This window comes from Eucalyptus grandis, chromosome 7 (assembly GCF_016545825.1).
Source record: "Eucalyptus grandis isolate ANBG69807.140 chromosome 7, ASM1654582v1, whole genome shotgun sequence".
Taxonomy (NCBI): Eukaryota; Viridiplantae; Streptophyta; class Magnoliopsida; order Myrtales; family Myrtaceae; genus Eucalyptus; species Eucalyptus grandis.
The window spans coordinates 51078870-51101266 of NC_052618.1; the positions used below are offsets into that span (position 1 = coordinate 51078870).

A 22397-nucleotide genomic window follows, 5' to 3' on the forward strand; every position below is an offset into this window, starting at 1 on the left:
GGTGGAGAAGTCGATCAGAGGCTAATGACAGCCGGCCAAAGGGTCGCACACGCCAGCAATGTGCTGGCAATCGCCGGCCAAGGGGTTGCCCATGTTGGCGACGCGCTGGTGACCGCCGACCAAGGGTCGCCCAACCCCGGCAATCGTCGCCGGATCTCAAGTGACGCTTAGGTCATGCGAACTAGGCAACCGTCGCAGGGGTCGGGCGACCCCAGGCGACCGTCGCCTGAGGTCGCGTGTTGCTTGGGTTGCGCGACCTCAGGCGGCCGTTGCTTGGGGTCGTCCAACCCCAACAACCATTGCGTGAGGTCGCGTGACCCAGGCGACAGTCACCACTAGCTGCCAAATCCGGTAGTCCGATCACGGATCCAAAGAAATCAGAGAGCCAAACTTCAAAAAGAAAATAGAAATTTCTTTTTTGTTTTTTTAATTTAATAAAAGTCATTTACAAATGCAAATTTTACCAAACGGTATGTTGGCCAAAGTTGTATCTCAATTCAAATTTTACCAAACGATATTTGCATTTCGGAAAACCCCATTTAGGTTTGCATTTCGGCAAATGCATCTCCAAAAGCCGAACCAAACGAGCCCTAAAAGTAGCAACTTTTCGTAGCAATTATACCTTTTCATATTCATGATTAATACGTTCTCAACACTTAATGGTTTTTCTTTTTTTTATGATCTTGGAACCCCGTACAGCCAACAGCCAGCCAAGCAAACCTGGGGTAACGCTAGTCCACCCCGGCATCACACTTAAGACACTAATGCCTCCACTGGATTTCGAACCCCCTCACATTTGGGTAAGAATCAATGGAGCTCTTATCTAGTAGAGTCACTATGGCCGGTGGTTCAGCACTTAAAGTTAGCAAACCATTAATTAATAAGCCACAATTTTTCGCACAAAGTAAACACAAAAAATGTCAAAAAGTAATTGAAAGATCTCATTCGAGTATTGACCACCGGTGCAACAAGTTGCGGAATCACAAAATGCATGCAAAATCTCTCCACGTCTTTTTCGCCTTCAAAAGCTCAAACGCAAGAGAGACAAGAAACGGCCGACGCCGTCGAGGCCACGGTTGTCGTGGACGACAACAACCCCGATGATGACAGCAACTTCTTGGGTCCTGCCGCTGCCGCCGCCGCCAGCAGCACTGCCGTCCACTTTATCAGCTCCAGAGCTCGACTCACTTGTCTCCATCAATGCACTCCCGTGGACGATCTCTTTCCCGGACTCTGGATGGAAGATCAAGTCGATGTCGTCTTCGAATCCGTCGATCTCGTCGAACAAATCTGGCAGGTTGGGAATCGGCAGCTGCGCGAAGCCCATGTCGTCGGAGCAGCTCCACGGAAGCTCGCCATCTCCGGCGGCGGAAGCTTCGATTCGAGGTGGTCGGGGCTGCTGTTGCGGCACGGGGGCAGGTGAACGCGACCGACTTCGGTCGTCATTGGAATCCACATTGCGAAGCGGTTGGGGCGGTTGGTCGGAGCCGAAGCGATCGATGCGGATGCCTTTCTTCTTCAGGCGGTCGACGTAGATGCCGACGTCGAAGTTGGTGACGGCGTTCGCCCCTCTGTATTGGATCGCCGCCATGTCGTAGGCTTCCGCGGCCTCCTCTTGAGTGCCTGCGGGGGTGAGGAAAATCGATTTGGTTTTTTTTTAAACCTAATAAAAAACAATTAATTAACGGCCCCGGAGAATTAGTAAGACTCATCAGAAATCCTAATCAAAGTAGAAATTCAAATTAACAGATCGTTTTTATTTTTTATTTTTATTACAGCGACTCTTCATCGGCACTAAATATTTATTTGCCCATAATTTAAAAAAAAAAAATGTACAGTGTACAACATGCATGTATGTAGAGAGAGAGAGAGAGAGAGAGAGAGAGAGAGAGAGAGAGAGAGAGATGGACCGTAGGTGCCCAAGTAGATGTACTTGTTGCCATGTACTCTTCCAATGCGAGCCTCCCATCGCCCATTACGGTGGTGCCTATTTTACCAAAAACAAATTAATAAAACAAAACAAAATTCGAACAAATACCGACCCCAAATATCATTTTATCTGATTTATATTAATAACGACAATTTGCACAAGTTCAAGTAAGAATTTCTCATCTTTAAGAAGGATTATGACGATACCGCAACTCCTGTCCTAAATTTCCTTAATAAGGAGCACGAAACGATTTCCCAAGATCAAGTCTTATTTTTGTAAATTCCACGTGAACCTAACATATATTTGAGATGGCTTGATTCAATGTAGAAAAGAAAATGACTTTTTTAACCTGGCCACACCGCGATATTTCGAGACTCCTCTGGAGAATCCTTGGCTGTGCCGCCGCAGTGACGCCAGGTACTCGTCTCGAGAGAGGCTCTGCATCTCTTCGAGCGGCTTTTCATACTCGCTGATCTGAATAGAGTGGGACGGATGGATTGAGATTGATTTGCATCAAAATTTACATTCAATGATATGTGATCGGATAATTCGTCTCTTTTTTATAATAATTAGTCGATAATTCGGCTCTTTTTTATAATAATTACTTAAAAATAAGGAAATCTTTTTTACCTGAAAATTGAGGAAGACGTGGGGTCCATAGTATTTTAGGGCAGCGAGGTCGTACGTACGAGCAGCAGCCTCCTCACTATCGTATGCCCCTGTATCATATTTTGGGAAAAAAAAATATAATTTTTGCCGTCGTTTCTTGATCATTTAAACAAATAAATAAATAAATAAGAAGGAGAAGAGGGAGGCCTCGAGATCTACGGCTTACCCAAGTAAACTGGGCGGCGACGAGAGGAGTTGGTGAACGTTGAGAGAGAGAGAGAGAGAGAGAGCAATTCGACAAAAAGGGTCGTCATCACCATCCACATCAAACGCAGTCAGCAAACGCAAGAAAACAGATTTGACAATTGTATAGAAGTCTCGCCGATGAAGCGAGTCTCACTGTGTCTCTTCTTCAATGAAGCAGAGGTTTTGTCACACAGAGAGACAGAGAGAGAGAGAGAGAGAGAGAGAGAGTCGTGTACTGCACACCTTGTCGTCCTCTTTTGCTTCCGGAGCTGTAGGTCTTATCCCAGAGGTGGGCTTCGAATCTCTTCGTCCATCTGTGCCTGTTCCACCCACCCGCCAATGAATCTCAAAACCCCATGCAAGAGAAGGACAATATACAGAGAGAGAGAGAGAGACAGAGAGAGAGAGAGAGAGACTTGGTGACTCCTCTGTAAATGGAGCTCCTCCTCCTCCTCCTGCACGAGCTCTGCTCATGACCATTCGGAGGCTCGCCGGCGTTCCGAGCTCTCCGGGCGCGTCTCCGTATCGGCTTTCGCTCCGATGGGTCATTAGGATCGGACCCAGAAGGCGTACTCGAAGAAGATGAAGATGAAGGAGGAGGAGGAGGAGGAGGAGGAGGAGGAGGAGGAGGACCTCTTTTCATTTGGTTGGGGCTCTGTTTTTCTTGCTGTCTCAAACCAGAGAGAGAGAGAGAGAGGAATTACATATGAATGAAAGAGAAGGATGGAGGGGGGGCTCTGTTAACTTTGCGGCCCTCTCCAGATGGAGTTTGCTGACTTGGATGCAATTAATCTTATAGCTGTTTTCCAAATTGGGGGAGAGAGAGAGTGAGAAGAACTCAGAGGAGAAAGACAGAGGGTGACTAAGCTCTAAATATAATAATAATAATAATAATAATAATATTTAAATAAATAAATAAATAAAGCAAAATGAGAGGCGAAAGATAACCCGATGAGCCTACTAACTCTGAATGCCTTTAACCCTGGGGTTAAGGCTAACCAGGGTGTGAGGTTAAAATAGGGTTAATGATCCCTCGTGGAAGTGGGCAAATTAATAAGGGTGAATTTGAGGAAAGCAATTGACCTTCGACCACAGCAGCAGTCATTGCTCCCCCCGATGGGCTTTCGTTTCCCTTTTGAGAGGGTCCTTTTCAAATAAAATTATTAAATATTGTCGAGTCTTTTTGAAAAATTGTTAATAATCACTTCTCGATCCAATTAAGGATGGCAAAGAAATTGCCACCGCCTATCAACAGCCGCCAGCCGATTGACTAAATTACGGGACCCACACAATTCCATCTCGGATCATGTCGAGAAAGCAGTACCCAAGATCATATATTGTAAGGTTATGTTTGGTGGTCAAAATAAAATTCATTATAGGATAAGATTTAGGATAAGATTTATTCTCTCACATATTTTGTACTTACTCAAGACAAGATAAAATCAGATATAAAAAGATATAAACATAATAAAATTGTTTCATTGATAAGGTGTGGGTAGAATTTTCAATATCCATAATAATAAAGTTATTTTTTTCTCTAATAACAAACTTTTTCAATTAACAAAATTAAAATTATATTTCAATAGAAATTACATTTGAATACTAATATAAGAAATTCAAAATAAAAAAAATAAAAATTGAGTTTTTTAATTTAATCTTCTTTTTATTTATATATTCAAATTTAATATAATATAAATTCAATATATGAATATAAATTTATATTTATATTTATTACATATTTTAGGTATTATAGAATTTTAGGTATATTAGTTCAATTCAATATTTAATAAAATTTTACTAGGGAATGATGAATGGGGAAGAAAGAAATAAAAAGAAATTAATTAAAAAGAGAAAAATAAAATAAAAAGCAAATAAAAATATATTAGATAAGAGTGTTGCAAGAAATTTTTTCCATCTTTATGTAAATTTATTTATTTATTTATATATATATATATATATTATGTGATATATCTAACTTTGTTACTACAACCACTAAATAATGAATATAATATAGCAAAATTTCAAGATTTCATTTCATATATCATATACTCTTATCATGATTTGAAATTCATAAAGCCAAATGAAACCTAAGATTGAATCACACTTGTTAAGAAAAAAGGACAATTTGATTTGTAGAAGTACACGATGGAATAGTTTATAGGTACTCGCATGATTGAAAGCACAATATGATTTGATCTTGGATTTTCCTCGTTTCTAAGGAGACGAAAACAACAAAGGATATTGAAAACAAATTTTAAGAGTTTCTTTAATAATCATTTTATTCTAAGTCAAAAAAAAAAAAAAGAACAATTTTACTTATAAATAATTTTTTTTTATTTTTTTCTATTCTTAGAAAAAGTTTTTAGCATTTGAAAATGTTTAGTAATTACCCAAAACCTAAAATTTTTAGAATTCCATAGGACCCCTCATTTTTTTATTTAGAATTTCTTTTAATTTTTTAATACTTCTATTATTTTTTTCTTTTTTTTTTTTCTTTTTCCTTTTCCTTTTCATTTCCTTTTCTTCTTCTCTAGTCGGTTGCTATTGGCAATGGCCAACCATCGGCAATGAGTGAGAAGAAGAAAAAGGAAAGAAAAGGAAAAAAAATAAAACCAAAAGCGAAAAGAAGAAGAAGAAGAAAATTTGGCTCAATTTTGAAGTTATTTCCTGAGAGCAAAAACCAACTTTTTTCTATTTCTTGATTTTATTCCAAATCTATTTTTGAAAACAAATTTATTCCAAAATAAAAAAAAAACTACCAAACAGATTTATGTTTTTTCTATCTTGGAAAATAAAAGAATCAGATCGGTTAACAAATAGGTCCTAATTGTCGAACTCTTTTGTTCATTGCTCATTCTCAACACAGCTAATCATCAGTGCTTAATTTTGTAAACTGCCCAGTTTGATCGTCTAAGCAGTGCTTCATCACAAAATTGCACTCCATGGTAAAGCCTTTTACTGTCTTTGGAAGAAAATGATGCGCCCCGATGGATCCAAGTCCGAAACAGGTCTGCCTGACCTACTCGACCGAGAGCATAAACCTGGGTTCAGTCTCTCAAAGTAGGCTCGCGCCATCGACGTTCTCGGTCATAAGGAAGAAGTGACGAGACGTGCGCGACGAGCAAATGGACGGAGCCACAGAGATCGTCATCCCCTTTTTTCGCCTCTCAAATAACTTTTCTTGTAATGCAAACCACTCACAGGAATTAAATAATTACAATCCTCACCGGGCGGATCTTGCTTCTCTCCTCTTTGATGAACTTCTGCTATAGTCGGCTCCTCAGATGAAAGAACTAAAGGGAGAGAATGTCACCGTGACCCCGCCGCCACAAATAAGAAAACCACCAGATTCCAAACGGTTCCTGTGGGTCACTCTGTCCGCCAACAGGCTTTGCATCGAGGCGTGGAAGTCATGCTCGTCGACGTGGAAGTGACCGCTCCTTCTGCTTTCCGTGCTACTGTCGTCCTTCTTAGAATGGTTCTTCGAGCCTCTGATGCAGTTGCTGATGTCGTTTTGAAGGTTGAAGTATTTGAACGTGTCACCTGAGAAAGAGAACTTGTACTTCCATTCCAGTTCCCGGCTAGTACTCTCAGAACTACCCGGCTCTGGGGTAGAATTCTCATTGCTGCAGCCGGCAGCTGCTCTTGAGGATTTGCCACCTAGCTCGAACCGTTTCTCTGTGAATGAGTGCTGCACAGTTGAAACCAAATTCCATTTAGAACACTAAAATCATCTCATCCATCTTGAATTGCCCTCCTCCTTTTTGCCACAATATATCTGATCCTCACATGTAATTTGCGCTAGAAAACCAGATTCTGTATTTGTCTTTTGATTAATATGCAGTACAAAATATGAGAATCTCTCTAATCATGGCATAAGAAGGACAACGATGATTTGAGAATCTTTGGTTCACAGTCGATGACAAAACAAAAGGCTAAAGATATAGCAAAAAGCATGGTGACAGACCTGTTTCTCATTGACATGATCACTTGGAATATGCATAGCTGATATGCTCAAATTTGATGTGCGAACTGATCCACCTTCATTTAAGGGGTTAGCATCACCAACTACTTTGAGTGGTGGATCTTCTGGCGATGAGAAGTCAGAACTATCGAATGTCGACAGTGACACACACTCATCAAAGTACGCCAGGGCTTCTTCTGTCAAACGTTTAGACATCTTTCTTCTCTCAAGGCTAGCCTATCGTCATTTTGGTGAAATTCATTAGAGAGAGAGGGAGGGAGGGAGAGAGGGAGGAAAGTTATCAATACAAACGGTAATATAACAAAGGCGTGAAATTATCATCGCACAAATTAACATTGCAATCCGTACAAATGGCTTTTTCGTGTATATTGTGTACATGTGCCATCAGAAAAATCCTGCGAAGTACATATCACATTCATGAGGATCTTATCGTCCTCCTAGCAAGCTTCCAGAAACATATTACAGAACTATCTTCCCACGTCACAGAAAGAGCTAAGGTTTAAAAAGAAGAAAAAAAGAAAAACACATCACATAAGCATTTTTACTAACGTATGCCAAACTTAAAAAGAAGAAGGAAGCTTTTCATCTAAATGGTTGCCATCCAGCTCATATACTCTTTAAACAATGGAAATTAACTAAAGCGCTTTAACCTGTTTAATGAAAGGAAAAGAATCAACCAGAGGAGAGATGAAGCGCTCACTTTTCGTCCCGGACGAGACTTTTGTTCGAAAGACGCTCTCGCATCTGGAAGAATTTCCTTCAGGATTCTACTCAGTTCTTGCCCACGGTGCTCCTCAACAGCCAAGTCTGCTCTTAGTTTTCTGGCTCTTTCTTGGGACTGCAAGTCAATGTCAATCAGCAATTTTAGTGGCAAAAGGAAATGAGTTGCCAGACGATGCATCGAGCTACAAATCCAACAATTGAAAAAACTTAATCTTTAAGCACCAGTTCACTACAACGTAGTACATCACTTTTTTATGTGATAGCCAAGCGATAACAAGTGGACATTTAGAAGAGTGAACTTGAAGTCTACCCACAAAAATAACTACAGAGCTAGTTCAAAAAGATCCTGAGCAAGGAAAACACCTCCTCAAGCTTTTCTTCATATTCTCGCCTGAAGTCCATGACTAGTTCAACTGCTCCTGGATTTACAAGGTCAGGGGGATATCTGCGACGTTGGAGATTCCAATGGCAGTGGTATTCCTCCTTTGAATAGCCTAATTACATTTATAGCACAAAAAGGCTCAATAAAAATAGGCAAAGGATCAAAATAGACATTATTTTCACCACGCTTACATGTTTAAGACAAGTATCCAAAAATAGATTCAATGACCTGGAGCTTCAAACATTCTCAATTCCACATGCAAAAGATGTTTGAATAATTATACATTCCCTCAACAAGGAGAGCACATGCATGATCACAGATCATATCAGACTCCCAATTAATACAAAACACCCCTAGTGTGCTAGTGACACCATACGGCCCAAAAACCTCTTAATTAGTGGAAACAGGAAGCCATTATGAATGCTTTTCCTTATTTTCATGGCTTTGGTTCTCCACACCTTCTTTTTAGTGAAAGAGCTTTATTACCACTCTTATAGGAGTTTTTGGAAGATGTAGAGGAGCACAGTAGTAATAGTGCCATTTTCACACAGCTCATGTAAGCAATAGAATTAGCCCCAAAGAACATTGCATTACTAAGTAAAAAGAAACTGCATGAGAACACCATATCAATATCACACAAAACAGATGTATTTTCTTGGTCCAAGCAATAAAGAATAGCGGAGGCTGCTTGTGGAAGCACATACCACAATCTCTGGAGATAGAAATGAATCTTATTTTCAGCCATAATTCTCCCAAATGTTATTTATCCAATTTATGTCTTCCTCTAATCACCAGTCATGCAATGTCGTCTTTCATGGCCAGTACATGAGATATATATATCATTGATTAACTTCCCTTCTTAAAAAATTGAGATTCTTCCAATAGGCATATTACACATGCAAGATATCCTAACAATTGACAAAGACTAGCCGAAATTTTAAACTTGTTTAAAAAAGTCTGCATGCATATGCATGTACCTTGCATATAATTTCTTGCACATAGTTGCTGGTGTAAAGAAGAATGACAATGGCAACTGCCATGACGAATAATAAAACATATCTGATAAAGCACCACAGTACTTTTCCTTAGGGTCCAGCCCATTTATTTTCTTCTGGTTTAAGGATGAGAAAACTCTCTTTGATAATTGCAGAGTATCTTTCTAAAGTAGTCATCACTTTTTGCAACTCACCACCAGCAACAATATTTACAGATTTAGATAGGTGGCGCAAGTGCAAGAACTGTTTCTCTCTATATAATGCAATGGTTGGATGAGAGTAAACCTCACCAAGACAGTCAATTCAAGGTTGTATAGGTCCACAAGTGATGTGGAAAGCAAACACAGATCTTGAAATGCAAAAACTTCAATGATTAGTGAAAACTTCAGAGTAGCATCTGCTAGTTTCAGTTCCACAATGAGTTTTATCCTTCTTAAAAAGTACGAGATAGGAAAAATTCAAGAAATTTGTGAATTTTTATTCTGAAAAGGCATGCTTGATCACACAACCTGTGATGCCAGTCATCTGGAAAGCTCTATCAAATCAATCCTTGTAATAAAATCTTTCCTACTTGGGTTTACCCAGAATAAGCATGATGTCATATGACCTCTAAGAAGAACTCAATTGGCAAGAATGCTACATTGTCACTGAATTTGCAAGGGAAAAAGCGCTATGATGGATGAAAGATCAATAGGACCTACAGTTTCAAGGTCAGTTTGAATGTCAGAGATTGCCCGTCTCACTTCAGATCGAACTGTTTCATAAATGCTGCTAGGAGTAGCATCACCTCCCAAAGCATCCTCCGGTTCTGGCTGCAGTCATAGCACAATGGGAACTATGTTATGAGCAGTGAAATTCAACGTGGACATTATAACATTGAAGAAGCTGTATTATGTAAAAAAGCAACAACAGAGTAACTATTATTAATTTGTTACCATAATTTGTTCGGAGACAGAGACTGCTTTAAAGGTCTTCTCCTCTACTCCAGAAAGAGAGCCCACCGAAACTGCATCTTCCCAATGCGAAAACTGCGAAGAAGACTAAGATAGGCAACATATTCAAAAAATCGATCTTCACGAGTTAAAGTTTAATTCGATGCTGAGCTCCTACCAAACTTGTGGCAGAATCATCGGGTGGCCGAACACTCCGGTGTTGGCTAGTCCAAGTCCTCAAATTCTTCATCTGATCCGAAACATCAGAACGACTACTCGTATACTTTGTTGATGAATCATGATCTGGCTCAACTTCACTCTGACCACACAACAAAAGAAAAAAGGCCACAGACACAAGCTCAATACTCTATCAAACGCCCCCAAAATTCCAGGACCTCAATAAAGATAAAGGACCAGACCTCGGAGCTAACCAAATGGCCTCTGGAAACCGGATTCCGCGACACCGACCGGACCCGCCGCCTCGTGTCGACACTTGACAAGCTCCGGCCGACATCCCTCCTATCCCCCGACGAATTCGACCCGACGCCTCCGTTCCTCGAGACCGATCTCCCCCTCCTCTCATCGACAACCCCGGACTCCTCCCGTCCGCCTTAGTCCCACCTACCTTCGATCCGACACCACCGGAGTTCCCACCACCCCTGACCGATTTCTCGGGCAAGGTCTCGTCTTCGGGCGGGGAATCGCCGCTGCAGAACAGAGGGTTGTTCCTCTTGTTCAAGAATTCGGGTGGCGAGGAGGAGACCCTGGAGAAGGCGCTCACGCTCCTCGATCTCCTGGGCGGGGGCCGCCGCTGGGCGTCCCGCGAGGCTTCTCTAACGGAAGAAGAAGAAGAAGAAGCCGCCCCCGCGCCGGCGGAGGAGCCAGAGGAAGCCTGCGCGGCGGTGGCGGCGGCGCCGCCTCTTCTCGAAGTGGACTTGAAGGCCGAAACAGCCATGGAAACAGAGAGTGCGAATCCACGGAGGATTCACTCTGCACGCGCGCCCGATGGAATTTATGACTTACCCACCACCCAAGAAAGACAAAAGAAGAAGGCAACAGTGATGGGTATGTAGGACGGGAGCAGAGAGTCCCGTGGTGGGGCGCTCTTTCGTCTTCCTCTGGGCCTTTTCACTGTCGGAGATTGCGCCAGTTTCGGCGCTACCCAACGTTGGGAAAAGCGCCCGCTTTTCTCTCTGGTTTTGACCAGACGAGCCGTCTTTCTTGCCAGCCCGTTCGGTGCTCTCTCCCTCTCACATGGCCACGTTCCGTTCCTGTTCCTCTTTCCTCCTTTATTAATGGCGAGTGCTTCTATGGCGGGAGAAGGATCCGCTTCTTCGTTAGCAACGCGTAGGCCGCCATCTTCGGCAGAGCTTTTTCTTTTACTTTCTTTTCTTTTCTTTCCTTTGGCTGAGCATTATTGCGTTGACGATCCATTATGCAACGAGTTGAATCGCCTTGGCTCGCTTCTTTTTCTGGCTTTCTTTAAGTTCTGTGTGCAATGATGACGGGTTTATTAATCAAGAACTTTTAACAACCACCGCGCGAGCAAATGGTCAACACGTGCGATTGCGAGGATGTCGACAGTTGGATTTGGCTTGGATTTTCATGAAATCCAAACCAAACTAAACCAAGGCGTGAATCCAACCCGAACCGAGAGTCTGGTTTGATTTTTCTATTTTTGCATCGCATGTTGAAACCAAACTGACTAAATAATAAGAAAAAAAGAGAGATTTTACGTTGGGCATTCGATTTTTATTGCGAATTTCAGTTCGGTTTGGCTTGGTTAACTAGACCGAACCGAAAAAAAGAACGAAATTTCGATTCAGTTTTGAGTGGCATGGTGAACACATAGAATGCTTCCGCGAAGATGTTTCCTTACAGATTCATGTCTATGTAGATTTCACAGCATTGTGCAATCAATCAAGTCATCCAGTTCCCATTCCGGTAGTGCGCGTTTCCCTAATGGTACTAGACATCACGAACGGAACAAGAAGATCGTCGGATCAGAGAGAAATCGATTCACTTCTCTCCTCGCAAAAGCAGTTCAATTACCACAGTGAGGAAGCCGTCTACTTGCCAGGCATTAATAACTACTTCAGACAAGCTCTGGCCAAGCCTAAGGCCAACCAAACTCCGTGCACAGTTCAAATAATCTCAAACTTGAGAAAAGAAGAAATAGCAAATGATAAGTACCACGACATATTTGGCTGTTGCAAATTTCAGCATGGTGAAATGAAGAGTGAAAAGAAACAAGAAACTTCTGTTATTGCCCTCAGTCGGTTACATCGAAACAGAGCTTAGCCTCGTCCCAAGGGCCGTTGATCTCAAACTTGTATTCCTGTATCCTTATAAGCCAGTAAGGGCACACCACGGCAAACAAACACCAGCAAAACTAGAAACATGAAGAAAAGCACCCGATGCAATTTATAGACAAAAGCCAGACTAACAGCCATTAACACGAATGAGAACAGGAGATGTAAACAAAAAGACCGTTTCTTTATGCAATGAGTGACTAATGGGGCAAAAAGAAAAATGACGAGAGAGAACAGCATTATAGCAAAGACATATCCGGATGAAGGAAGGCGAGAAGCAACGAAAACTGAAGCCACAATAGAGGCATTCAGGGATATGCAACTGGTCAAGGTAGGATTTTTCCAGGTTCCTGAAGCATGTACCGTGCTTCGCGCGTAGTCGTGTAAGAATAGATGGATGATCATCAGTGAAACGGTTACTGCCCAGATGGAGTCTGAACTTATGGACGTCGTTAGAGTTCTGTAGATAGGAGCCAAGACATACAACCCGGATGTAAAGAAGGCAACATTCGCTAAATAATGGAGAAGCTGATTGAGCGAGAGCATCTTTTCTGTGAGCAGCAGAATCATGAACCCCGACATCAGAAGGCTCGCATCAATAAGCAGGAGAGACTTCTCACTGAGACTAGAGTTCAAGGTGTAGGTCCAAACGACACCAACCAGAACAACAATGCATAGGTATTGAGAAATCGAAACCGAGTCTCGCATCACCTTCATTAAATCCCGTTTGACGACATTGGCATTCGTGACCATACCTTCAAGGAAAGAATCATCCGTATAATTGTCGTCATATCCAGGCTGCATCCCTCCATACGCCACTTTTCTCCATTTGGGTCTGGTAGGAGAAGAGTTTTCTCTATCCATGGTGACTGAAATAAGGAAATGCCTGTCAACGAGATGTTGATCCACAGTCAATGAATCCTCCTATTGTTGTTCTATGTGCAATAGATATATGCCAGGACCTCCACAAGATCTGTGCTTCCTGCATAGTCATGATGGCGACAAGATCAAGCCACAGAAAACTCAAAACGACATTGAATAACGGGAAAATAAGCGGGATCAAGATCCACTAAGCTATTTTGAGATTGCAATTTTCAAAGTAACCAAACTGGAGATGCCACATAGCACAATCTTCACTACCCAAGCATGCATTTTAGAGAAAACTAATCATGCTACGCTCGATCTCAAATCATCAGTCAATCGTGAGGGCACTCTTATTCATCAAGAAGCACTTCATCACGCAACTATACTCTTACAGAGCTTAGCATGAAAACTGCGATCTAAGTCCGTCCATCATAGCTCTTCCCATAACATCCCCGACAAAAATTCGAATCCAGAACAACCAATTACCCAACCAACCCATTTGAACAAGCTTAGCAACGTGACGAGCCTACAAACCTTTTCACATGGGCCACTCCACATCTCGACTTCCACAACCAGATCCCAAAGGAGACGAAACGTCGGGAGCGAAATGGGAAATGGAACCCTACCCTACTAGCAATTCGAAGTTCCCAATAAACAAGATTCCTTACACACTGAGGATTTTCATCAAGCAGTTGGCGCGCGAAACAGAAATATCGAAGGGAACAACAAAATGGAGCTCCGTAAAGCGGAAGGAAATCCAAAATCCACACCTCGACGAGCTCGCGGGCACGAGAGCGAGAGATCGCGATCAGTGGAGCTCTCAATTCGCGCGCACACCAGCACAGGCCCGGGCACGGGCAGAGGCACCGAGAAAGCGCTCGCCGCTGCCGCCGCCGCCGCCGCAGCGAGGTTTCGGCGCCGCGAGTTGCTAATGGAATCGGAGCCTAACGACTCGGCGTCGGCGGATCATCGGAAGACGAGAAGAAATCCGACGTGACCGGCGACGTTCCCCCGTTCCGGCTATCAACACGAGAGAAGCTTTAATCTCATTGGCGATAAATGGGCCGGGCCAGGTCGGGCCCGGAAAAGCTCGCGGGTCACTAAGCCCATGGAAATTACGGGCTCTGATTGGAGATTGGTAAAAGCGCTTGGCCCAGCTCGGTTTTGACATGTGAACAGTTCACTTCACTCGTCTATATAGAGTTATTTACGTCTACAACTCTAAATGCTCCAATTTAGTTTCTGCTACATGTTTTAGAGAGAGCCGAATTTTGTAAATTGACCGAGAGAGACGGGGTCTCTGGTGGGGCCCAGCCGGAGAGAGAGAGCCGTATATCTTCCAAAGAAAGTCTGATTCCAACTTGGCACATGGCGACATGTGTCGCCCGATGAATAAACTCGGATTATGCCATGTTGAAATCAGAACTGCAATCAATATTTTCTCCATGTTTTAGTTCGATAACAATATAGTTATCGCTCCTGCTCAACACTTGGATCAACGACAACTCTTCGGACTTGTGTCTCATGACACTTAATCCGCTATTCTCCAACCGTTTTTAATTTCCCGATCGATTGAGAGAATATCGATTCTACCCGTGACACAAGTTCTCCGAGGAGGTATACAGCGGGTTCTTGAAGACTACAATGAAACCAAGGTTGGATCAAAGGGCTTGTGAATCCGACTTAACTTTGCTAAATGCGTTTAAGACAAGAACATCCTATTTCTTAATCTCAGCAAACTGAGCATGGCGACGCCTTCTCCTAGCGAGGGAGGCCGTGCTGTGCTCGTCACATCACTCCTCAACTTCAAATCAGATCTAACAACCGGCAGCCCCATGTGTTGTCGCCAGTGGAGAGATGAGTCTCCGTTCCTGTCATAGACACGGAAATGGCTACAAATTTCCAGCAAAGGTTCGGTTCGTACCTGCATGCAGATGGCCGAGAATGGCAAAGCTCTCGGCCCAATGCCAACCGATTCCTCTGCCGAGCATTAAATTCCTCCACAGCCGTACTTGCACCAAACCCTGTCTTTCTTCTTCGACTGATGCAACCGAGCAAGAAACATTCGTTTCTGAAATAAAGAAAAGAAACCCATCAGACCCCGGGAACACTAAACGAGCGGGAGAGGGGTTCAACTCTCAACGGAGCGTGTCGTGGGGGTTGCGTGCGAAATCTGAATGCGTTTGTACTTTGCACCACTCTCGAGTTATATTCACTCTTTCCTTCCTTCTCTGTTTCTTTTAGGGTTCATTTTCCCCCTTGCTTCCCGACGTCATGGCTTTGCATCTGTCTTTCAACCTCGAGGCCGACGGCCAGGTATACATTTATACGTCACAGTGTACATGTAAGTATGTATGCGCGTATCTTCTTCGTAAACGAGCTTACTTTCCCTTCTTCCGATGAATCTTTTCTCTAGGGTTTTCTCCTCATCTTTACTTACCTGTTCTTTTTATGGGACGGGGTACGCAAGCTTTCCTTTCTTTGGCTTGTTATCTGTTCTCCTGTTGGTTGATGAGAAAGATGGGGGTGGCCACAGGTTTTATTTGAAGAAAGCTCGAGCGTGAGGAAGGTGATCCTGGATAGGCCCAAGAAACTGAACAGCCTCACTTATGAAATGGTACTGAATAGTACAGATGACATAACCCCCCTCTCTCTCTTTAAAGTATAGCTTCCTCTAACATTCTTACCACTGAATGCGAGATCTTTCTGCACGGCTCTTGACGACTTGAACTTATGCAAATTCTCAGAAACGAAAAACGAAAAAGTGGATTATTTAGTGATATTAGCTGTCGCAGCAATATTTTATTTTTGTTCTTTAGATTTTTTTGCACACCTAACAAAATACAAACAGAGACGATCAACTTCTCTCCCTTCTTCCCCCGTGATAGGCGTCTCTGGTGTTAAGGAAACTGGAAGCATATGAAGATGATCCTGCAGTTGGATGCATAATGCTGAAGGTGAAAATGACAAATCACGCTCTCTCTCTCTCAGTTTCCTGTTGGGTGCTAGGAAACATAAATCTTTTTCTTGGAATTATTTATTTTATGGACAAACCTGCCGACTTCAGCAATATGCTTTGCATGTGATTTAATGCACTGATGGAAGAATTTCATCAGGGGAATGGTAGGGCCTTCTGTGCTGGAGGCGATGTCATGAGAGTGATCTGCACAGCTATGGCAGGTTCTCTCTCTCTCTCTCTCTAGGTTTTTTCTAACCATTTACGCTCCCTTTTTTCACCTTTTATATACTTTTAATTAATGCCCCGTTAAATATGGAAAAAAAAAAAAAAACCATAGGACATTGGAGCTTGGGTTCAAGATTCTACGGTCTTCAGCTCATCTTAGATTATCTACTGGCCACTTACACAAAACCTGTGGTGAGTCCCAACTCTACATAACAAAGTATAGGCACATGCCCTACTTCTTCATTCATCATCATCATCATCATCCATGCCGAAAATAGAAATATTTTTATACACATCACATTCCAACGATGGTGCTTGTGTTGAAATAAAATAATTATTCACTATATTAGAGGAACTAAGACGACTTCATTGACTCGCTACTTTCTTTCTATATGTTTATTATCCATGTATGAAGGTTGCTCTAGTTGATGGAATTGTGATGGGTGGAGGAGCTGGGCTATCAATGCAAGCGACGTTTTGCGTCGTCACCGAAAACACGGTATTGGTCGTGGAATCTCTTATTTTCTTACTAACTAGTTGAAAAGGAGCACGACATATGTGTGTAATACAAATATATATATGTTTATATTTTGCTCATCATTTTTTTTTTAAAAAATTATTTTGAGCCATATATTTCATTGATTGACTTGTGAAAATATGCATAGGTATTTGCTATGCCGGAAGCATCAATAGGTTTATTTCCAGATGTCGGCGCATCAAAGTTCCTCTCTAAGCTTCCTGGTGCTTTTGGTGAACTTTCTCAGACACAAAAATAATAAACAAGATTAATACACATTTTTTGTTAGTTTTATCTTTGGTGATTTTATTCATAGACACACATATACTCGTAAAATCAAATTTTAAATCAATGCTTTTGATTTTTCGAGATATTATTTCTCCTCAACAATAAAGTGGAATGCATTTGATCTAACTCCATAGGAGAATATTTGGCGCTTACTGGTGCACGGCTGAATGGTGGCGAAATGCTAGCTTGTGGTCTCGCATCTCATTTTGTGCTCTCCAAGGTAATTTTTTTTTTTTCATTTTTATATAGACTATTTTCTCGAGTAATTCTCATTAATTTGTTATGAGATAGGATTAATTAATTTGTCCATTGTTTTCTTTTTAATTATACCTCCACAGACTCACTTAGGTCAATATTCCGTAGTTAGCTTGGTCTTAATTCCATAAGATTAGTACACAATTTTTACTGTATTTTACTTCCATTTTTATTATACATTATATATTTAAATCACTAATTTCATCTGTAAAACCCTAATTATCATCTCTCTCTCTCTCTCTCTCTCTCTCTCTCTCTCTAATAAAGGCTCCTCGTTTGTGGGTTTCAGGAGCTTCCATTACTGGAAAAAGCTATGTGCGAGGAGGCACCTTTAAGCAAATCAACCGTCTTGGATTTATTAAACAAATTTGCGCATAACCCAAATATGAATGAAAATAGCATTTTCAGGAGGTAATTTTCCCGAGCTTCCAATTTCTCACCCACAGATGTTAGTATTATTAATGGCAAATTATCACATTAGCCATTTGGTTGAGACAGATTGGAGATCATCAACAGATGCTTCTCGAGACCCACCGTCGAAGAGATATTCTCGTCACTGGTAATAAACTCGCGATTAAAAAAGCAATTAACCTAGCCCGCATTTTCGCTTCCTGCTTTGTCTTTTAAATCGAACAATTTTTTTGCAGGAAAATGAGATTGAAAATAATGGAGCAGAGAAATGGATCGAAGATGCCATGAGGTCCATGAGATCAGCCTCCCCAACAAGCCTCAAGATAACTTTGAAATCGGTAGTGATAGTGGAGATTAGCTTAATTTAATTAATTTTCCAGGAGTGAGTTTTACTTCATATCAATGAAAGTTAATCGAGATTAAATTTCGGGACCGCAGATTAGAAAGGGACGGACGCAAGACCTCGAGCAATGCCTTACTCACGAATACACTGTCTTCTGCAACATGTTGCGAGGATCCATAAACAGAGATTTCTTTGAGGTCGCTTTGAAATTAAATTTATTTTATTTATTCCACGTTTAATTTTTTATTTTTGTCGGGAATTATGCAATGTCTTAATATATCCTGCATCTTTTTCAGGGTTCAAGAGCGATCCTATTTGACAAGGACAAAAAGGCCAAGGCATGCTATTCTAATATTGATTAATTAGCGCATTATCTTTAAATATGTGAATATTAATTAATTATATTTGTTTTTTAAAAAATTTCTAAAAAATTCCCCCCCTTCGTTTCCTTGGAGAAAAATGCAGTGGGACCCACCGAAGCTGGAACTGGTAGCTGATGGGATGGTGGACAAGTTCTTCACGAGCCTTGATGGGGTCGACCCGGATTGGGTCAACCTACGGCTCCCGATCCGGTTGGGCCAGACCCGGTCGCGTGCGAGGCTCTGAGGGGAACGTCATGTGCGGAAGGGACCTGTCGCTCCTCTCGGACTATCCAATGAAATTTCCATTTATGAGATCTTATTGTTTATTCACATAGACATGTTTCAATTTATAACTATCTCGTGAATTTAATCGCTTGAACTTTAGTGTTTATTATGTTTGGCGCATGAAATTAGTCACACTTCTAGTTTGGTCAAACTTAAGAGATGCAGTTTTTTCTTCCTTTGCATTAGCTGTGTCTTAAGAAGTTTTGTTTTATTATAGCTTAGTCGCAATAGCCACTTCAAGAAAATTAGGAAGAATTTCAGTTAGGAAGATTTTGACACACATATATATAGGATTGCTATATGCACACACAAACACAAGGTGATACTGAAGATCTTGAAATCTTTAGAATGCTTCTTAGCATAAATATTATTCACCCATATGGACTAATCTCACGTTTAAAGTTGTCTAATGAAAAATTCAGATGAAGGATTGTACCTTAGCTTGCCTCAAATGGGCCCTTTCAATGTCATTCTGATTGCAAAGGAGACAAATTTGCACCACGAAAGATCTTGAGATCCATCAATTATACGAAACGATCTAGCTTAATCCTCGTGGAGAAAGTCTTAAAAAAGGACTATTTGAAGTGACTCCCAAGAGGCAGCGACCGTTTGGGAATGCATGTCGCTTGTGATTAGTGTCATAAGACCTTGCTCGTTTGATGAGACAGTGAGGGTATGACATGCCCCTCAATCAAAGGATTTGATGTTTTAATCGGTGTTGATCCGTGTCGATAGAAATACTTTCTTTTGACATTTGGTCGTTGAGGCCGTCAACGGTGCAGCCGAGGAAGTCGAAGTCGAAGTCGAAGTCGAGGTTGGCGACAAGCAAGGATTACATTGTCGAAGAGGTTGTCACCAGCGGTAATAGTGAGCTACAGAGTTCAAGCAACCAAGACGATTAATAGTAAAAAAAAGAAAAAATAAAAAAATTCTGAAATTTTTATAATGTCATTGAGAAATGGAGTCATATATGTCAAATTTTTTGTCAGGCCTAATAAAACTGCTAGCATGGATTGGATCTCCACAATAAAATTTTCCAACTTAAATCGCCAAATGGACTACATTAGAAAATTCTTATAAGGTTCATAACTATATTTACCTAATTGAAAAGTTTAAAATTATATTAATAGCAACATAATGATTTAAAATTGATTTGGTAATTTTCTCATTTCTGTCTTATTCACTATCTTCATCTATGAAAAGTCACATTCTTTGCACATACCATTACTCCCACCTATTTTGGATCAAGTATGGCCCTACTCCATTTGCCCAACATGCATTTATTGAAGGAGATATTGCGCTGATATCATATGGACCAATCCTGCCTGTTCCACGTAACCCATTGTAGTAGAGCAAGGTAAAAATAAAAGAAAAGGTTTTGCGTTTTACTAAACTTTTGTCTATGATCAATTTTGATTGATATAGTTTACAAATATGGACATGGGTTATATTTGCCTCCATCCCAAATCAAAGGAAACTTCCTTGAACCCATCTAACCATGCTTCTTATTGGTACGTCACAGATTATGAACATCACTCATATGCAATTTAACTAAAACAAACAAAGTTGGACCATATTTTCCTTCAACCGAGTCTCCGATTGTTGGGATACAAGTAGTGAACATTCACCACGTGCAGTGTAAGTAAAACTAAAAAAGGGCGGTATACATATTTGTAACCCACAGTTGGAGCAAATTTCCTCTGCCTTTGAATACGACATTTCCAACCAGGAGGAAGGAAAACAACCATCCGATCCAGGATGTCCACATTAATTTTTCTAAAGCCGAGTTTGCACCGGGATGATCTTCGTATTCGTGACCCGCCACTCGGAACACCGGTCCGAGAGTGTTTCCTCCGATCAAAGACCGAAACGGAACGACATCTCAAATTTTTACTCTAAAAGCACGCGGTCGAGGGAAGTTCTTCGTGAGGAAGCAGGTAAAAGTATGGAGTCCAGCGTGTAGGATGGTGAAATGGATTTAGGGCAACAATAAACGACGGGGAGCGCAAACTCTGCACCTTCAATAGGAACTTTTATGGTAAGTTCTCAGCCACACCAATTAATACCCTAGGACCGAGGCCGCTATGTGTACATACGGACTGATTTTTGGGAACTTGTACCTCCAAACTTGCACCAGATCCATATAAAATCCGTACCTCGCCATTGGCTCCTCTCTCTCTATGGATTTAGGGCAACAATAAACGTCGGGGAGCGCAAACTCTGCACCTGCAATAGGCACTTTTATGGTAAGTTCTCAGTCACACCAATTAATACCCTAAGGGCCGAGGCCGCTATGTGTACATACGGACTGATTTTTGGGAACTTGTACCTCCAAACTTGCACCAGATCCATGTAAAATCCGTACCTCGCCATTGGCTCTCTCTCTCTCTCTCCTTTTCTGAAATCAAGTGCTGGTATCATACACTAAATCCTTGCAAGCGTGCATGAGATTTATCGGGGATATGAGGTTTAGTCGTAACGATCCGGCTTGGTCCATGCGGAGAAAGTCTTAAAAAAAGGAGTATTTGAACTAACCCCAAAATGCATCGCGCTTGAATTTGTGTCATAATACCTTACTCTTTTGATGAGAGTATGAGGATGCGACATGGGACGACCTAGCCGGCGTTGATTCGTATTGCCAGCAATACTCCTTTTTGACATTTGGTCACCGAGGCCTCGATAATCGAGGATTGGATGGTTGGAGAGGTAGCTACTAATAGTGACGGAGATCTACAAAATTCGAGCTAACAAATCTACAAGGAGACTATGATCAGTTAAAAAAAAATAATGAAATTTTTTGAAATGATAATATTTGGAATAGAGTCATATATGTTAGATTGCCGGTCATGTCACATAAAATCGCCAACGTTAACTGGGTCTCCACATTAGAATTTCCCTAACTAAATTAGCTTGATAAGTTATATTGGAAAATCTTTAAAAAAGTTCATAACTATATTAGCCAAATTGAAAAATTTAAGATATCTTCATTAATGAAGAATCACCTATCTAGGTCTTCTCCACATGCGATTACTCCTGTCTATTTCAAATCAAGTTTGGCCCTACTCCATTCACCAACCATGCATTTATTGGAGGAGTTCTTGCATTGATATCATGTGGACCAATCCTTTTTGTTCCATGTGGCCCATTGTAGTAGCGTTGGGTAAAAATAAAATGATTCGTGTTTTACTTCATTTTTCTCCGTGATTAATCTTATGATTGATAGCTTATAAATACGGATATGGGTTATATTTGCCTGTATCCCAAATCAAAGGAGACTTCCTCAAACAAATATAACCATGTTTCTTATTGGTAGGTCACAAGTCATAAACATCACTTACCATGCAACCTTAATAGATAAAGGTGGACTATGTCTTCCTCCAACCATGTCTCGAACCGTCGGGGTATAAGTAATGAACATTCACTGCTTGCAACCCGAACTAGAACTAAAAGTGGGCGCCATACATGTTGGTAACCCATTTATTAGAGATGATTGGAGCAAGTATTTCTCCGACAGAAGGTGGAGGAGAACACAGCCCCAAAGAGGGCGATGCCCGTGTTTGTGACTCACGAATGAGCCTGAATACGACACCTCCACCCAGGAGGAAGGAAAATAACCATCCGATCGACGACGTCCACATTAATATTTCTAAAGCCGAGTTTGCAAGGGGAAGATTCGCGACCCAACGCTCGGAATACCGGTTCGACAGAGTTTCCTCCGATCAAAGATGGCAGAAAAGCACGAACCGAAGCGGCACGATATTTCAAATTTACCCT

The 22397-nt window shown here is 41.4% G+C and overlaps 4 protein-coding genes across 11 annotated transcripts; 1 reads left to right on the plus strand and 3 right to left on the minus strand.

The window, feature by feature from the left end:
• Positions 1 to 918: 918 nt before the first annotated feature.
• LOC104455780 (ethylene-responsive transcription factor WRI1) lies at positions 919 to 3611 on the minus strand. Of its 4 annotated transcripts, XM_018859693.2 has the most exons (8): positions 3202 to 3611; positions 3029 to 3105; positions 2766 to 2774; positions 2561 to 2649; positions 2280 to 2404; positions 1911 to 1987; positions 1463 to 1623; positions 919 to 1402 (listed from the first exon to the last, which is right to left on the minus strand). In XM_018859693.2, exons 1-8 carry the CDS (start codon positions 3426 to 3428, stop codon positions 1022 to 1024), a joined length of 1146 nt encoding a protein of 381 aa, XP_018715238.2. In that variant the 5' UTR covers positions 3429 to 3611; the 3' UTR covers positions 919 to 1021. The 4 variants fall into 4 exon arrangements, with proteins under 4 accessions (XP_018715238.2, XP_010068814.2, XP_039173159.1 ...); XM_010070512.3 differs by having other exon boundaries at positions 919 to 1623; XM_039317225.1 differs by lacking the exon at positions 2766 to 2774 and having other exon boundaries at positions 919 to 1623.
• Positions 3612 to 5604: 1993 nt separating this feature from the next.
• LOC104454052 lies at positions 5605 to 11213 on the minus strand. 4 transcript variants are annotated; one of them, XM_010068772.3, is made up of 8 exons: positions 10234 to 11207; positions 9981 to 10121; positions 9806 to 9910; positions 9572 to 9682; positions 7857 to 7987; positions 7471 to 7608; positions 6753 to 6986; positions 5605 to 6476 (listed from the first exon to the last, which is right to left on the minus strand). In XM_010068772.3, exons 5-8 carry the CDS (start codon positions 7893 to 7895, stop codon positions 6066 to 6068), a joined length of 822 nt encoding a protein of 273 aa, XP_010067074.2. In that variant the 5' UTR covers positions 7896 to 7987; positions 9572 to 9682; positions 9806 to 9910; positions 9981 to 10121; positions 10234 to 11207; the 3' UTR covers positions 5605 to 6065. The 4 variants fall into 4 exon arrangements, 3 of the variants coding, with proteins under 3 accessions (XP_010067074.2, XP_010067073.2, XP_010067072.2); XM_010068771.3 differs by having other exon boundaries at positions 9806 to 9898; positions 10222 to 11207; XM_010068770.3 differs by having other exon boundaries at positions 10222 to 11207.
• A 738-nt stretch (positions 11214 to 11951) lies between these two features.
• On the minus strand, positions 11952 to 13989 carry LOC104454053 (phosphatidylinositol N-acetylglucosaminyltransferase subunit C). 2 transcript variants are annotated; one of them, XM_010068773.3, is made up of 2 exons: positions 13749 to 13989; positions 11952 to 13096 (listed from the first exon to the last, which is right to left on the minus strand). In XM_010068773.3, the coding sequence occupies exon 2, from the start codon at positions 12976 to 12978 to the stop codon at positions 12127 to 12129; it is 852 nt and encodes a 283-aa protein (XP_010067075.2). In that variant the 5' UTR covers positions 12979 to 13096; positions 13749 to 13989; the 3' UTR covers positions 11952 to 12126. The 2 variants fall into 2 exon arrangements, with proteins under 2 accessions (XP_010067075.2, XP_010067076.2); XM_010068774.3 differs by lacking the exon at positions 13749 to 13989 and adding an exon at positions 13513 to 13685.
• A 2582-nt stretch (positions 13990 to 16571) lies between these two features.
• Positions 16572 to 18582, plus strand: LOC104455781 (probable 3-hydroxyisobutyryl-CoA hydrolase 2). The gene is made up of 9 exons (XM_018877451.2): positions 16572 to 16661; positions 16828 to 16912; positions 17102 to 17187; positions 17512 to 17633; positions 17721 to 17781; positions 17870 to 17971; positions 18072 to 18173; positions 18273 to 18314; positions 18442 to 18582. The coding sequence occupies exons 1-9, from the start codon at positions 16572 to 16574 to the stop codon at positions 18580 to 18582; spliced, it is 831 nt and encodes a 276-aa protein (XP_018732996.2).
• The last annotated feature ends 3815 nt before the right edge of the window (positions 18583 to 22397 follow it).

Coding starts and splice junctions, on each gene's coding strand:
- LOC104455780 (XM_010070512.3), bottom strand. CDS start 3,428: ATGAAAAGAGGTCCTCCTCCTCCTCCTCCTCCTCCTCCTCCTCCTCCT. Junction 3,106..3,201: donor ATTTACAGAGGAGTCACCAA/GTCTCTCTCTCT, acceptor TGGGTGGAACAG/GCACAGATGGACGAAGAGAT. Junction 2,405..2,560: donor ACGTCTTCCTCAATTTTCAG/GTAAAAAAGATT, acceptor CACTCTATTCAG/ATCAGCGAGTATGAAAAGCC.
- LOC104454052 (XM_010068772.3), bottom strand. CDS start 7,895: ATGGACTTCAGGCGAGAATATGAAGAAAAGCTTGAGGAG. Junction 6,987..7,470: donor AGTCTCGTCCGGGACGAAAA/GTGAGCGCTTCA, acceptor AAATGACGATAG/GCTAGCCTTGAGAGAAGAAA. Junction 6,477..6,752: donor ATCATGTCAATGAGAAACAG/GTCTGTCACCAT, acceptor TCAACTGTGCAG/CACTCATTCACAGAGAAACG.
- LOC104455781 (XM_018877451.2), top strand. CDS start 16,572: ATGAAGGTTGCTCTAGTTGATGGAATTGTGATGGGTGGAGGAGCTGGG. Junction 16,662..16,827: donor GCGTCGTCACCGAAAACACG/GTATTGGTCGTG, acceptor AAATATGCATAG/GTATTTGCTATGCCGGAAGC. Junction 18,174..18,272: donor TAAACAGAGATTTCTTTGAG/GTCGCTTTGAAA, acceptor CATCTTTTTCAG/GGTTCAAGAGCGATCCTATT.
- LOC104454053 (XM_010068773.3), bottom strand. CDS start 12,978: ATGGATAGAGAAAACTCTTCTCCTACCAGACCCAAATGGAGAAAAGTG.